This window comes from Cottoperca gobio, chromosome 1, assembly GCF_900634415.1.
Source record: "Cottoperca gobio chromosome 1, fCotGob3.1, whole genome shotgun sequence".
NCBI lineage: Eukaryota > Metazoa > Chordata > Actinopteri > Perciformes > Bovichtidae > Cottoperca > Cottoperca gobio.
Genome location: NC_041355.1, coordinates 18307774 through 18321280, shown reverse-complemented (window position 1 = coordinate 18321280; position 13507 = coordinate 18307774). Strand labels below are relative to the sequence as shown.

Here is a 13507-nt window from a genome sequence, read left to right as displayed (position 1 = left end):
ATTACATATGCATATTAGTATATCATATTTATTCTTAAAAACACAAAGAACACAATCATACACCGTACATATCATTTTCCATTTTCTCCCCCTCAAACCTAATTCTACCTCCGATTTCTCCCAAACACAGAACAAATCAAACTGCCTCAAATGTCAAATAGCACCTTTATAGTAATATATACTAAATACATAAAAAAGCCTAAAGAGAGAATCTTCAAATAACCAACGTGATGGACGCAAGTGCATTTAAATTTCTCAGGAAGTGCCAACAATGAAAACTTAATTTAGAAAGAACACTAGATTTCTTAATCATATAGAGGAATTTTGGGGTATTTTTATTGTTATCATTTTTATTTTTATTTGCATTTTAAGAAATGATATGGTTACAGGGCATACAAAATAAAATAATGATATAAATATGATAAGATAAATAACAATCAAAAAAGCAGAGGAAGAAATATATTATTATTATTATTATTATTATTATTATTATTATTATTATTATTATTATTATTATTATTATTGTTGTTGTTATTGTCATTATTATCATTATCATCACAAAATGAGCAGGATAATTTGTGCCCACCCGGTGTTCCAATTGGATGTCAGGTCAGTCACGTGAGGCAGTGCGGAAGTGGACCATTTTCAGACGAAAAACAAAACATTCGTGGGTGGTGGTGTTGAGTTATTCAATCTGGACTGACGTTACTCAGCTCTACTGGAGTGGTTTCGTAAACTGCAGCGCATAACTCGACAGTTATACCCGGGCTTTGGCACGATGCTCAACGCCGCCGCCGCCGAGAGGAACAAGGAGCCCATCCTGGCGGTGCTCCAGGAGAGCGTGAACACCGGGAGACCCCTGCAGGCTCTGGAGATCTCCTCCGGTACCGGGCAGCATGTCACACACTTCGCTCAGGCCCTGCGGAATATTATCTGGCAGCCCTCAGAGTTTGACCGCCAGTCTCTAGCCAGGTAAACGCAGGCTGTATGTATCAGTTAGTAACATTTTACATCACAGTTATACCGTATGAGCAGCTTATTAACGCGGGTATTTACGGTATTGTTTCATTTCTGCGTAGCAAATTTGAAGCAAGGCATTGGCCATGTAGCTGAGATATTACGGTAGTTGTTTTAATACCACTGATGCAGGACTGTGTTTTGTTGGCGTCTGCTTGCAATAACAATAATGTCTTTTGTTCCCATTCTCAGTATCGAAGCGTACAGAGCCCACTACCAGCTGCACAATGTGAGGCCTGCCATCCACCTGGATGCTTCTCTGCCCCATCAGTACTGGGGAGGCATCCAGCCTGAGAGCCTCGATCTGGTAGTCAACATCAACATGATCCACATTTCTCCCATGGCTTGCACAGAGGTAGGATGACTGCTGATTGTATAGATGTACACAGACTGTGCGTTCCAATGACGCCAAAAATACCAGGATGTCCTACTGAGTCCTGTCACATTTTGCAGTAAGCAAATCTGGATGCTTTTCTGGCTATTATGACCCACAATCCTTAGCGCAGCGCATATAATGTATGATCTCAGAGGGTCAAAGTTCAAGTTATTACAAAGTAGTACGTCCCAATGGTATGCATACTGCATGCAACAGTACATCATGTGTAAGGGCAGCTGCAGTACATACTAAAAGTAAAGATAAAAAGTATGTGATTTGGAACGCAGCCATAGTGTTGTGATTGGTTTTATCTAACCAAAGGACCTAAGGACCCCGCCCAAAACTGGATTACCAACTGGCAAAGGCAATTTCCCCGGGGCCCTCAGAACCCCTGAAGGCTCTGGATTTAGTGGCAATTTGTGTGCAGTAATTTCATATATTGACATTTCTTTGATAATACTGTATGCACCACTAAAGCACAATATAAACTGCAACGTTAATCATCAGCACCTGCATTATTTCCTAACCTTGAGGCCCTGTGTAGCCCCTAAATAAAAACGAGTTTAAAGGCCTTTATTATTTGGGTTCATATTGTGCTTTCAATGTTGCATATTTCTTAAAATATAATTGGATAAAACGATGCACCACAAACTAATAACCAATAAAGGGCACAATATAGTTATTTGTGCACACATGATGGTAATTCTAGGCCTCAATTTTATTAAATTATTCCCACGTTTTTATTAATTTGTGCGCATAAGAGAAGTGTACATACAGAGAGCCTGCACGGCGCCCCTGTTAACTGGAGTGACGTATATACAATTATCTTTTGTGCACAAAATGTGGAAATGGTTTATTTAAAATCGAGGCCTTAAATTACTCACATCAATTACTATACATACAATTACTTGTGCACACGTATTAATCAAAATGTGGGAGCAATTTCATTAAACAGGAAATGAAATGTGCGCACAGATGATTACATTGTGGCCTCTCTACGTCCTCCCAGGGCTCCGTAGTGCAGATCTACTGGTGTTAAATTTAAGTTCAACAAATGTGTGTCTCAATTTGTTATTATTAAATTGTTGTATTGTATTAGATGCAGAAACAATGTATCTGTATTATATATCGGCCGCCCTGCCTTCTAAATACCTGCATCGAACATTAAAAAACCCACATCGGTCAACCACTATTGAGCAAGATTGTGTTTTATTGTGTTTTATAAATTCAATTGTAGTTAATTATATTTAGCAAATAATTATTCGTAAGAGAAAGATTGTTATTTCTTCTGGCTAGTTTTGTACAGCGATGTAGTGACTGGTCCTGGTGTTTCCATAAAGCAGAGATATTGCAGTGCATGTCCCACAGAGTGGATCTACAGTGTGAGCCTTTTTACCTCAGATAGTACCTGCAAACAATGCCCTTTTGCAATTTCTGCCTGCAGTCTTTCAGTCTATAAAAGACCAAGAACAAAAAGTTATCCCTCCTGCCACTCAACCCCCACTGCATGTGATGTGATCACTATTTTTCTTCCAGGGTTTATTCAAAGGAGCTGGAGAAGTGCTGAAGCCGCAAGGTCTTCTATTGACATACGGGGTGAGTGAAAAAAAGATAAACATGCACTTACCACATTCATGACATATTATCAGATCTCAACATAAAAGCCTGGCAGTAAATTATACATAACATCTCTTGTTGTTACCCTCAGCCCTACGCAGTGAATGGTCAGATCGCCCCTCAAAGTAATATTGACTTTGACTACAGCCTACGGCAGAGGTAAAGTGTTTTAGAATCTTTTTTTTAATGCTTCATTTAATTCTGATTTTAAAGGAGTGGTAACAGTCTTCTGTATTTTACTTGACATGCAGAAGGATCTATGTTTGTGTCATTCTTAGAATAAATGCAATTAACAAAACTATTGATTCCTACTGTGGAATCTTTCAATTGAAGATATTCTACAAGAATACGGTAAATATATAAAGAAAATAAACTCAACATGTTTAACATTAAACAATCATCATTATGTAGATTCTGTAGAGACGTGGAGGAAGGCCAGTTCCATTTTCTTTCTATATTCATATGTTGCAAGTTTGTAAATATACAATGTTAAACATTATGTCGCGGGTTCTGGGTGAAAATAGTTCTCGATAATAAATACAATTATTCTATTGGGTAAAATATTTATAGTTAAAGCTTGATCAAGAAGTAATATGAATATACATTTCCTAAAAAGCCAATTTTTTTCTAAGGTTATATTGTCATGTCATCAAATTGATTTTCTGCCTGTATTAATAAATAACAATAATGCAAAGGTGACTGTGGGATATATAAAGGCTACATGTTTTTAATCTTACAGGAACTCAGAGTGGGGACTCAGGGACATCGCCTTCCTCAGTTCTACAGCACAAAGAAGTGGTTTATTCCTGGAGAAAATAGTGAGTAAACAGCTCCTTTAAACATCCAAAACAATTGTCATCTTTGAAATGTAAAAGCAGATGAACAGTGCAGCAATGGGATTATTGGTTTACTAATGTATGATGTTTCTTTGCTAGATGGACATGCCTGCAAACAACAAGTGTCTTCTGTTCAGGAAGGAGAGTTTGGTGTGAAGTATCCCGTCGTTCCTCCTCTGGGGGCAGACCAGTATGATCCGCCTTAACTTACACTTGAAGCTCAGATACATTGCCAAATTCTCCCGAATGTTTTAATGAATCGTTTCCCCATTTTCTGATACACATTGACGTGGATGAAATTATTTTATCAGAACTGAAATGCTGTCATCTATTACATTCTTCTGTATTGCACACTTGAGTAAAAAGGCTCACAGATATGTTGTCTTTGTACTATTTTTAGCTGGATACAGCCACCTACTCTTTCTATTTCTTCATTCAGTTTGCAGAGACCGTCAATAAAACTAAGTTAGCAGAAGTGCTTAGCAGAGGGAGATATGTAGGAAAGAATGTGCCGAACATTAGATCTTCATCAAATCATGCATGACAAAAGGAAAACTATATAAAACGCATACGTAAATGACTAATATAACTAATAAACATAATACAATTAAACAGAAAAACACAATATAGAGGTAATAAAGGTGTCTAGCTAGGCATTTTTGCAAGTTGATCAACTTGTGTGGCTGCTATTCTGACTACTATCTTACTTTTCAGAAACAGAAAATACATGTATGTATAAAAAAACAAATATCTATATTTAGATTTTTTCCGCATTGGTATTATTGGACTCGCAACACGTCTGGAATGTAGTACAACCTGTGTTGTAATGAATATATATTGTACATACAAATTAGCTCTCATAACTTCATTGAAGGAAAACTGGCACCCACAAAATGATCTTTTGTATATCAGTTAATCACCTCGTGTCACCTCGTGTCACCTCGTGTCACCTCGACTTCTTGAAGAAAACGCCTCGGTAAATGAAGAATCCAAAAACATAGACAAGAGTTCAATCACGGATAAATGAGACTTGGATTATACTGCACGACTTGTGAGGTAGTTTGTAAACAGATGTTTTAGTTTGGTTTTGTGGTTGTTAAACGCAGCTCCCTTTTACTTCAGTTCATCAAGAAGTTTCTTGAGTTTTCGTTCATCACATGCAAGAAAATAAAGTTATCTTCAAGACTTCAAGGCAACACGGGGTGAGTAACTGACATACAAATGGTCATTTTGTAGGTAAAGTATTCCTTTAACATATAGTATTTAACATTTATGTCTTGATTTCAAGACTTATAATTAAATATCAACGTTTCTAGTTGATGCTCATGTTCAGTGCTAAAGGTAAAAGGTGACCACAGACCAGTCTGACTCTCTGGACTTCTACAATACCTCACAGGTCTTTTTATTCAGAACCTCACGTAGCTTCCTGAGTCTGCGTTCAGTTATGGCTCTGACGTAGCTGTCTGATTGGATGATGGCTATGCCGTCCTGCACTACACCCATCACCAGCAAAGGGTTCTGCTCCATGGTGATGTTGGGACAGGGACAGCTCCAGTCTATCTTGGCGATAGTCACCTCGAGGTGCTTGGTATTAAAGAAAGTCAATCCCATCTTTTCATCTCTCAGGACTTCCTCCAAGCTAAAGCGAGCTAACCCAGAGTCGAGATCCTCCACCAGCTCCGTCAGCCGCCCCACAATAGCAAAGTCACTCTGGCATAAGCTGGGCACCATTCTCCCCTTCACCCGACAGGTCTTGCAAGGTTTCCTTTTGGGCTGTGGGCAGTTTGCCTCACACTCCTTCTTGGTGTTGAAGCTGTTGGCATTCCCATGGCAGCCGCCATAGGCAAAGGCCTGGCAATGTTTCAAGAGGGCATTCCAGGCCCAACGTGGCTCCCAAGTTTCGCAGGGGCCCTGGACAGCAGGCAGGGAGCAGATGCCCATCCCCTCTCTCTGACAGGAGGCCTTGCACTCCTCGTAACTCTCAAATCGATTGCGGCTGTCGTCGCATCCGCCATTGCTGAAGGCCTATGCAGGAGCCCAGCTTGCTGTCGTAAAACCAGTCCATGTGACGCTCACTGCTGCACACTCTCAAGTCTACTTCAGCCAGGCAGTCTGCTGGTGAGAACGGCCGCCCCATGGGCATCTCAGGATCTTCAGCGAAGTCATCGTCAGCCCGGCGGATGACGGACAACGGGTAGTCTGCACGAAGAACTCCCGCAGGATTCCGAGCGATGCAGGTGTAGATACCCGTATCCCACACCTGCGCGTTGTAGATGACAAGCTGACCGATGTTGGTGATCACCACGTTGCCATACATCTGGTCGGGCCTCATGACCAGCTGCTCACGCCGTTCACTCTGTTTCTCCCATGTCACATCAGGTTTGGGGGCTCCGATAACGTCACAGTGGAAGTTGACCGTGCCTCCGACGTAGATGGCCTGGTGGTGAGGGTTGGAGTACAGAGTGGGGGGCATGGGGTCCTCCTGGGAGGTCGGGGTGGGGTTGGCCGTAGAGTCCTGAGGCAGTGGACTGGTGTGGGGCCCGGCCAGGTAAAAGCGGCAGGTGACCACGGTTAGAGTCACACCACGGACGCAGGCCTCAGCATCCATGTAGCAGTGATTGAAGTAGGTGAGGCCATCTGAAGCGCAGGTGAAGCTGGGCTCCTTCTCACACCGGTCCTGGCACTTGCAGATGGGCTGTCCAACCCAGATGCCACAGGTCGCTCCCTGCTGGCTGCAGATGAAGCCCTCACAGGTAGCTGTGGAGGTGGGGGCATCAGTTCCTCCTCCATCTGGCTGGGCATTGGTGCCATCAGAGAAACGTGCAGCCACACAGCTGTTGAGACCACACACGTTGGTGCAACATTTCTCAAATTCAGCGCAGTCCTGCACAGACACAATGCACACACAGAACAGCGTTTATGAAAATCCAATTTTAAATAAAAAAACATATTATAAACCGATGATTATTAGTTTATCGAAATATAAATAAACCTACTTCGTCGACGTAGCATTCTCTCTCGCAGGTGCTTTGCGCATCAACCCAGAGATTGGAATTCAGCTTGTTGGGACAAAATCCTTCGTGTTCAACTTTGGATCCTGACACACTTGCACACAAAGAAAGTTCGGGTGATTCGCAAATCATGAGCATCAACAAACACGCACGTATCCATCCTAACACTAGTTTATTTGAGTTGGGTGCATTAATATGCCAACGTTGATCCTTCATGTATCTATCCTCCAAAGGTTGCAGGATTTTATACATTATTGCTCTTTTGCATGAGTCGCCCACCGAGTAAATCCATTCCTCCTTTACGGTCTTCAAATTCGGAATAAGTTCGATTTTCAAATGTAGCCGTCCGTTTTGTGCGTAAACATTGTGGAAATCAGTTTGCTGTGCGCGCAGAGAGGAGAGTTGTAGCAATCCCAAAGATCAAGACGGGCTCCCATGCGCTGGACATTTACTGAATAAAATATATCCCAAAAACGCGTGTAAAAATGCAGTTGAGTTTGCATGAAATGTTTGCCTTGATAACCAAAACAAAACTCTTGCAACAATGGGCAAACTCTCATTCAGGTCGGTTTCCCCGAACAGCGAAATAAGCGAACGAAACGGCACAATGAGAGTGAAAGACGCAACATCAGCCTTTCAGAGTGTGAATGGAGGTGGAAAGGGCAGCCCCTCTGACCGCCCCCACGGTCGTCCAGTGTCTGAAACTCTTATGAAGCAGCACCATGCGCTAAGCAACTGGACAAACATTGTAAAAACATCAAAGAAAACGTGGAGTCGTGGTGGCAAGCTGTCCCAACAACCGTGCGCACGGAGCTACACATTCCGGTGAGAAATCCAACGTTAAATGTGTCCAGACAGAATTTATAAAGGTGTCATTCATAAATAAAAAGGTAATAAGCTTGTTTTCTGGCTAGGTCGGTTCTAATGACACGTTTCCAGATGTTTTACGCAGTGCAAACTTGTGCACAGGAAGGTTTTCTTGAATAGAAACAAAGAGCAAATTGTTTAAAAAGAAGAAAAGAAACAAAGTCGCCTGGAGCGGAAAAGCGTGTAAAACAAACACGGGGCGTGTCGCATCATGTCTAGCAAAACATGTTTACGTCCTTTCTTGTCTAGACGTCGGTCACTTTAGCACCGTCGCTCATTCACACGGAGCTCAGAGATGCCACGGTCAGGTGGGAAGGCATAAAGCGCCACTTCTTTCAATAGTGGGCGACTCATCTTTGTCCCCGCGCAGCTCCGAGGCGATGAGAAGCAGCAACCCTCATCTTTTCATTGGGAGTGACCCTGCAACCTTTGGGTGACTTTTGACCGCGCTGCATTCATGCGCTGCAGCGACGTGCCCGGTTATCCAAAAACTGGCCAATACCGAGAGAGCGGCTAATCAATTCTGCACCCCCGCCCCCCTCCCCTCCTCGGGTTTTATTGCACTTGCGCACCGGTGGCCAGAGACTGGACAAAAGGGATGCAAAGAAATATTCCCACAATAACAAATGAATGAAAAATAATAATAATCATTGTACAAAAAGGCAAAAGTTGAAAACACAACACAAACCCTGCTGTAGCTTTACCCTTTATTTTGTTGGGTGACTGTTTTCAATGGAGACACAATTGTATCCAAACCTTTGAGACACGGTTCTGATAGCAACAATCATTATCAAACGTTTACATATAGTGCTTTAAATGTTCTGTTAATCTGTCATACAACAGGCGCCAGTAGAAAACATGCACCATTTCTTATGCCCTCAATGACACTGGGAATGTTAAAGTATAAATACAGCACCCTAATCAGAGGTGGAAAGAAAACTGAGTGTCAGTTATTAAAAGAAACAATATTATTAGTTCACTCCGATTTAAAACGCTTTCTGCGTCCTTCCGGTTCATCTGACGTCACGTTTCACAACCATAAACGATTCTAACCCCTCATATAGCACACATTTTAAGAGGGTTAGAAAAGAAGAATGAACTTACAGCACAAATACTTAACGCTTGTTAAACTTATTACAATAGCAGATAGCTTTCCACCTCTGATTCTTACAGTCCCACATGTTACCACAGCGAAGTAGCAGATGAATATTGTGTTACATTCATAAATACATTGCATATACATAAAAAGATCCAAACAATCAAACCAATTCAGAAAGAGCACTTTCTGAAGGCAACACGCATTTTCCTCAGCAGCACCAAGTAATCTCTGAATTGCCCCAAAGAGTTAATAGATTGATAGATGATCATGCTGTTCACCGTTTAAACCAGTCAGAGCGATGATGCTACAACGAAGGATATTAGAGGGAGGCAAAAGCAGCCTGAGAAAGTTAACAGATGTTCAAACCAATGACTGATGGGAGGTGGAGGGTGAATTCCTTTGGGCTGAAATTGGGCACCACAGGAAGTCTTCAAAACAAGACAACTTGGCTGGACTTTGCTGGACAGTGCTAGATAATGTTCTTGTATTTTCTCTTAAATCCAGTATTAGTCTGTCTGGTGAAACTAGCCCTGCTCTTCTCATGACATTCACTTTAAGCCTTATTTAAAAACACAACTTCTCTGAGTTTTAAATAAGTAGCTCCGCACCCTTGAGGTGGCAACGGGAATTTTCCACAGTAGACAAAAGGGCATAAGACACACAAAGAAATGGTACACCAAAAGCAGGTCTACCAAAACATTCAAGACAAAAACAAGCATAAGAAGCTCCTCAAAACAACGAGCACATACAGCACATGTACAACTTTAAATACAATAAATCCCTTTTCAAAATAAAAGCTAGCTAATGTCCCTCCACTCAGTTGTAGTGTTAACAGGTGAGGGATGATCCCTTGATTCACATCTGTTATTCCCAGAGGAAATCTGGTTCTACTTGATCATCGTGAGCCTCTTTTTGGTAGAGAGTACGGGGTGAACGGGACATCCACAAGATGGTCCAGCAAAGCGCCAAAGAAACCAATCCAACCATCCAAGTCACTTCCACAAAAGGACAATGTAAGATCGCAGCTATATCCGTTTGTGGTGAAGATTGCTGGTGGCTCTCCGTGCTCCTCCATGGCCTTTGTGTCCTCTTGGAGCAAGAACACATTTAATACCTCAACCATTAGTCCGCTCCTTCACTATGAAATCTTACAGTTCCCCTTAGAGGAGGACGACGAGTTCTTTGGAGGACTCTGTGGAGGCCGGAAGGACTTTGAGCGCTTCAGACTGTTGGCTTTACTTCCGCCGCTGCTACCACCCGAGGCTGCACCGTTGGCCACCGAGTAGGAGCGTCCATGCATCATGACTGCATTCATGCCGTTGGCCATGGAGAAAGACTTGAGGTGGGACTTGATGGTCACGGGGAGGGGCAGTTTGTCAATGAGGTGCACCGGTGTGCAGGAGACGATGGACCGGCAGCACAGGTCCTGGAGGCTGAAGACTGTGAAACAAAGAAAAGGGAATATGGATGTTACGACTCCATGTCACATACCTAAAGTTAAACTGCAGCCTTAAAGCAGCCATCATACAAGAAGAAAAAAAAGTGGTGACCAAGCTGATGCCTTCTGCCAGATACAGATATTCGCTCCTGCCCATTTCTTACCGTTTGCACTACGATGTTTTGCTTCATGCCGTTATCAATATGTAAGCTTTCATTTGTTTTTCAGTCCCTTCTCAAGTTCTCCAACAAATTAAGTTGGAAACTCCCGTTTAATAACAAAATATCGATACAATAAAAAAAAAGGTATAGATTCTAAATATTTTTCTAAATCTAAGCTTTATTTTGATACTTCAGTAAATTTCTCTCTTCCTTCTTTTTCAAGTTCTGTGTGTGTTTACAGGAATAATGTCCAGGTTACTCTGGTGAGTCCACAGAATTAAATGGCTTTCTACCAAAAAAGTAGTACAGATAAAAACTGTAGACAGTGAGGACAGGGGATTATCCAGAGTAGCTGATAAACTGTTTCTGGGAATTCACAATGCAACTCTGAAATGTTTTCAAGAGTACTAATGTCATTCCATTCATATCTACTGCACTGGGGTGTTGGGAGACATTTCAAAGGTGAATATCTCAAAATCTGGAACATTTGTTTGGGTCATTTGTGAGAACTGACTCCTTTTCAACAAAAGAAAAAAAAGCATACATTCCTAATCTGACAGAATTGTTCTGCAAAACAAATATTACTAGCTCACCTCTGTTCGGCCTCCAGAATTTCTCCATCCCATGCCTCATCAGCACAATGCGTGAAAGTTCCGTGAAGGATTCGATGACGTTGAAGTTGCACAGCGGGCTGACCTCAAAGAAAGTCATGCTGTTCTTTTCTGCATATGCCCTTGCCTGCTCCGTTGGCACCTGCCGCTTGAAAGCCAGATGAAGCCGATTTCCCACCAGGATCCTGGGTACACCTGGGGCATGCTGATGGAAATAAAAAATGGTTGTAAAAGGTGATGTGTTGTTGCATCTCTTAACCCATTTGTGCCCGCAGCTGAACATTTTAATTGCCTTCAGTGTTCTCTTGGCCGAGAACAAATCTAAAGAACATTTTCAAAATCAGTCAAACCATTTGGCTGAAAACTGAGTTTGTCTCATCATACTATATTTAGTCTTTGGGCAAATTTTTTTCTTCTATATATCATTATATTTAAGGACAAAAACTGTAGTCCTAATAGTAGTAAAAATGCGATATAAAAAAAGAGCACAATCAAGTATTTGGTATCTATGAACTCATAACAAGTTGAATATCAAAGACATGCACACATACGGTAAAAAAGTGTAAGTGTAAAGAATTATGAATTAATGTTAGCATTTTTTCACATTTTCAAAAAATCCTGCATTTGACTGATAAAAGTGAGATTTTTCCTGTGATCTAAAATTGTTTAAGTTGTTAGATACTTGCCCAAAGTATGTCCTTAACAAATTTCAAGACTTTAGACTAATCGGAACAAAAGTTGTGGGATTTTTCCTTAATATTCTAAATATAGTCTTTGGGCACAAATAAAAGCACCAACTAATAGAACATGATATTTCTCAGGGATGGAGGGATATAGAAACAGGAGATGCATTTTCTATATTTCTTTGTCAACCTGAAATTGGTCGAATGCGATTACCTCGTCAATTTCCCGTATCCAGCGGTCAATGCCATCAAACGACCAGCCGTTAGTGATGTCATAAACAAGCAGGATGCCCTGTAGAATAAAAATTTAAACATGTTGACATGTATACAGAATCACATATTGAGAGAAAAACAAAAATTGCGCTACAAGTCCTCACCTGTGCTCCACGAGAGTAAGACCTGAAGATGGTGCAGAATCTGCCTTGCCCTGATGTGTCCCTGTTGAAGACACACAATTATGTACAGCAAGTACACCACTATGCTATGGGTTTGTTCATTATGCCATATGTTGACATGATCTATACTGATTTAAAAACACTTACCATAACTCTAATTTTACTCTTCTCCCATCCAGCAGAATTTTGGTGGTCTTGTAATCAATGCCTGACATTTCACACAAAGTTAGTTAATGTTGGTCAGTCCAGGCTTTTTTTATTCATTTCTAAACACCTGTACAAAAGCAGAGATAGTTACTCACCACTGCTGTAGGCATAGGGGGACTCTACTGATCCGTCTTGTAAACTTTCCAAGATTTCTCCCTTTCCAACATCGCTATCTCCCACCAAAAGAAATTTCAGCAGATAATCGTAGCTCTTGACTGGACTAGTCTGGGTCCCCATTATCCCACGCATTGGATCCGATTCACAGAGAGCGTTTGAAGCTCGCCAGACGTCCACTATTCGGGGCAAGGAACAAATCAAACGGTCCCCAAAACTGGGAGCTAAAGCTAGGCAACCGCCGTCTGACGTTAGCTAACCAGCTAGCTGGTACACTACCCACGATTTACAATACAATACAAAGTCCTTGGAAAACTCAAACAGACACAATCATTTCCTGAGTCGACTGGACAAATACACCTTTCAATGTACGTTATTGGCAATGAAAGCCGAGTCCAGAGACCTCTGATGTGACGTTAATGTTCACATCAATAACCAAAACAACCTTAACTAGCTGCTAGCTGGATTGTTAGCTAGCCAGCTAACACACGCTATAATAACACCTTTTAGCACACGCAGATGACACAAAGTACAAACGAGGTTGTTTAATTCCACATAAAACGATACACTACCAAACCAAATACGATTGCTTTCACTTTGTTAATAAAGAAAAAAGCCAACAAGGGATATTCAACTTCCGAGCACAACGTCTAAGTGGACTGTGTTGGAACTTCCTGGTAGTGACATCATTAGCTGCGTCACATCCGGGTATGATTTACAAAGTAAAAGAACCCCAACAACAAAATGAATTGCTTTATTTACTCTCTTTTTTATTTGGCAGATTTAATATCCTCTTTCCCAAATATTCTAAATCTTGCACATCTTTTGAATGTGATTGATATTTTCATTTTAGAAAAGACATCAAGACTCTTAAACTTATTTCTAAGAGGACATGTGTAAGCCAACATATAATTAATCTACTTCGGGAATTATTCAAAACTATTTTAGTAAGTACTAACTAAAGCCTTAGTAAGTACTAACTAAAGCCTTTAGCCTTTAGCAGCTTTGTATTATAGTTTTATTGTAAATTATGTCTATAATTGTGCAATTGATGTGTTGGTTCTGTCACCCCTAT

The 13507-nt window shown here is 41.2% G+C and overlaps 3 protein-coding genes across 4 annotated transcripts; 1 reads left to right on the top strand and 2 right to left on the bottom strand.

The window, feature by feature from the left end:
- The first annotated feature begins 605 nt into the window (after positions 1 to 605).
- mettl26 (methyltransferase like 26) lies at positions 606 to 4223 on the top strand. Its single transcript, XM_029430509.1, has 6 exons — positions 606 to 972; positions 1210 to 1372; positions 2930 to 2989; positions 3102 to 3169; positions 3750 to 3828; positions 3946 to 4223. Exons 1-6 carry the CDS (start codon positions 779 to 781, stop codon positions 4000 to 4002), a joined length of 621 nt encoding a protein of 206 aa, XP_029286369.1. The 5' UTR covers positions 606 to 778; the 3' UTR covers positions 4003 to 4223.
- Positions 4224 to 4842: 619 nt separating this feature from the next.
- On the bottom strand, positions 4843 to 7109 carry wfikkn1 (WAP, follistatin/kazal, immunoglobulin, kunitz and netrin domain containing 1). Its single transcript, XM_029430388.1, is given in 3 exon segments — positions 4843 to 5871; positions 5873 to 6730; positions 6843 to 7109. Coding segments are annotated over 3 exon segments (1770 nt in total). The 3' UTR covers positions 4843 to 5226.
- A 1308-nt stretch (positions 7110 to 8417) lies between these two features.
- On the bottom strand, positions 8418 to 13145 carry rab40c (RAB40c, member RAS oncogene family). Of its 2 annotated transcripts, XM_029440998.1 has the most exons (7): positions 13005 to 13144; positions 12414 to 12611; positions 12259 to 12319; positions 12094 to 12154; positions 11931 to 12008; positions 11016 to 11238; positions 8418 to 10263 (listed from the first exon to the last, which is right to left on the bottom strand). In XM_029440998.1, the coding sequence occupies exons 2-7, from the start codon at positions 12565 to 12567 to the stop codon at positions 9962 to 9964; spliced, it is 879 nt and encodes a 292-aa protein (XP_029296858.1). In that variant the 5' UTR covers positions 12568 to 12611; positions 13005 to 13144; the 3' UTR covers positions 8418 to 9961. The 2 variants fall into 2 exon arrangements, with proteins under 2 accessions (XP_029296858.1, XP_029296853.1); XM_029440993.1 differs by having other exon boundaries at positions 12414 to 13145.
- Positions 13146 to 13507: the final 362 nt, after the last annotated feature.

Bases quoted from the DNA above. Each gene is read 5' to 3' on its own strand.
- rab40c (XM_029440993.1), bottom strand. From the start codon at position 12,567: ATGCGTGGGATAATGGGGACCCAGACTAGTCCAGTCAAGAGCTACGAT. The intron at 12,155-12,258 runs GTAAGTGTTTTT...TGTCTTCAACAG, and splicing joins AGAGTAAAATTAGAGTTATG to GGACACATCAGGGCAAGGCA. The intron at 11,239-11,930 runs GTAATCGCATTC...TATTTCCATCAG, and splicing joins GGATACGGGAAATTGACGAG to CATGCCCCAGGTGTACCCAG.
- mettl26 (XM_029430509.1), top strand. From the start codon at position 779: ATGCTCAACGCCGCCGCCGCCGAGAGGAACAAGGAGCCCATCCTGGCG. The intron at 1,373-2,929 runs GTAGGATGACTG...TTTTTCTTCCAG, and splicing joins CTCCCATGGCTTGCACAGAG to GGTTTATTCAAAGGAGCTGG. The intron at 3,170-3,749 runs GTAAAGTGTTTT...TTAATCTTACAG, and splicing joins GACTACAGCCTACGGCAGAG to GAACTCAGAGTGGGGACTCA.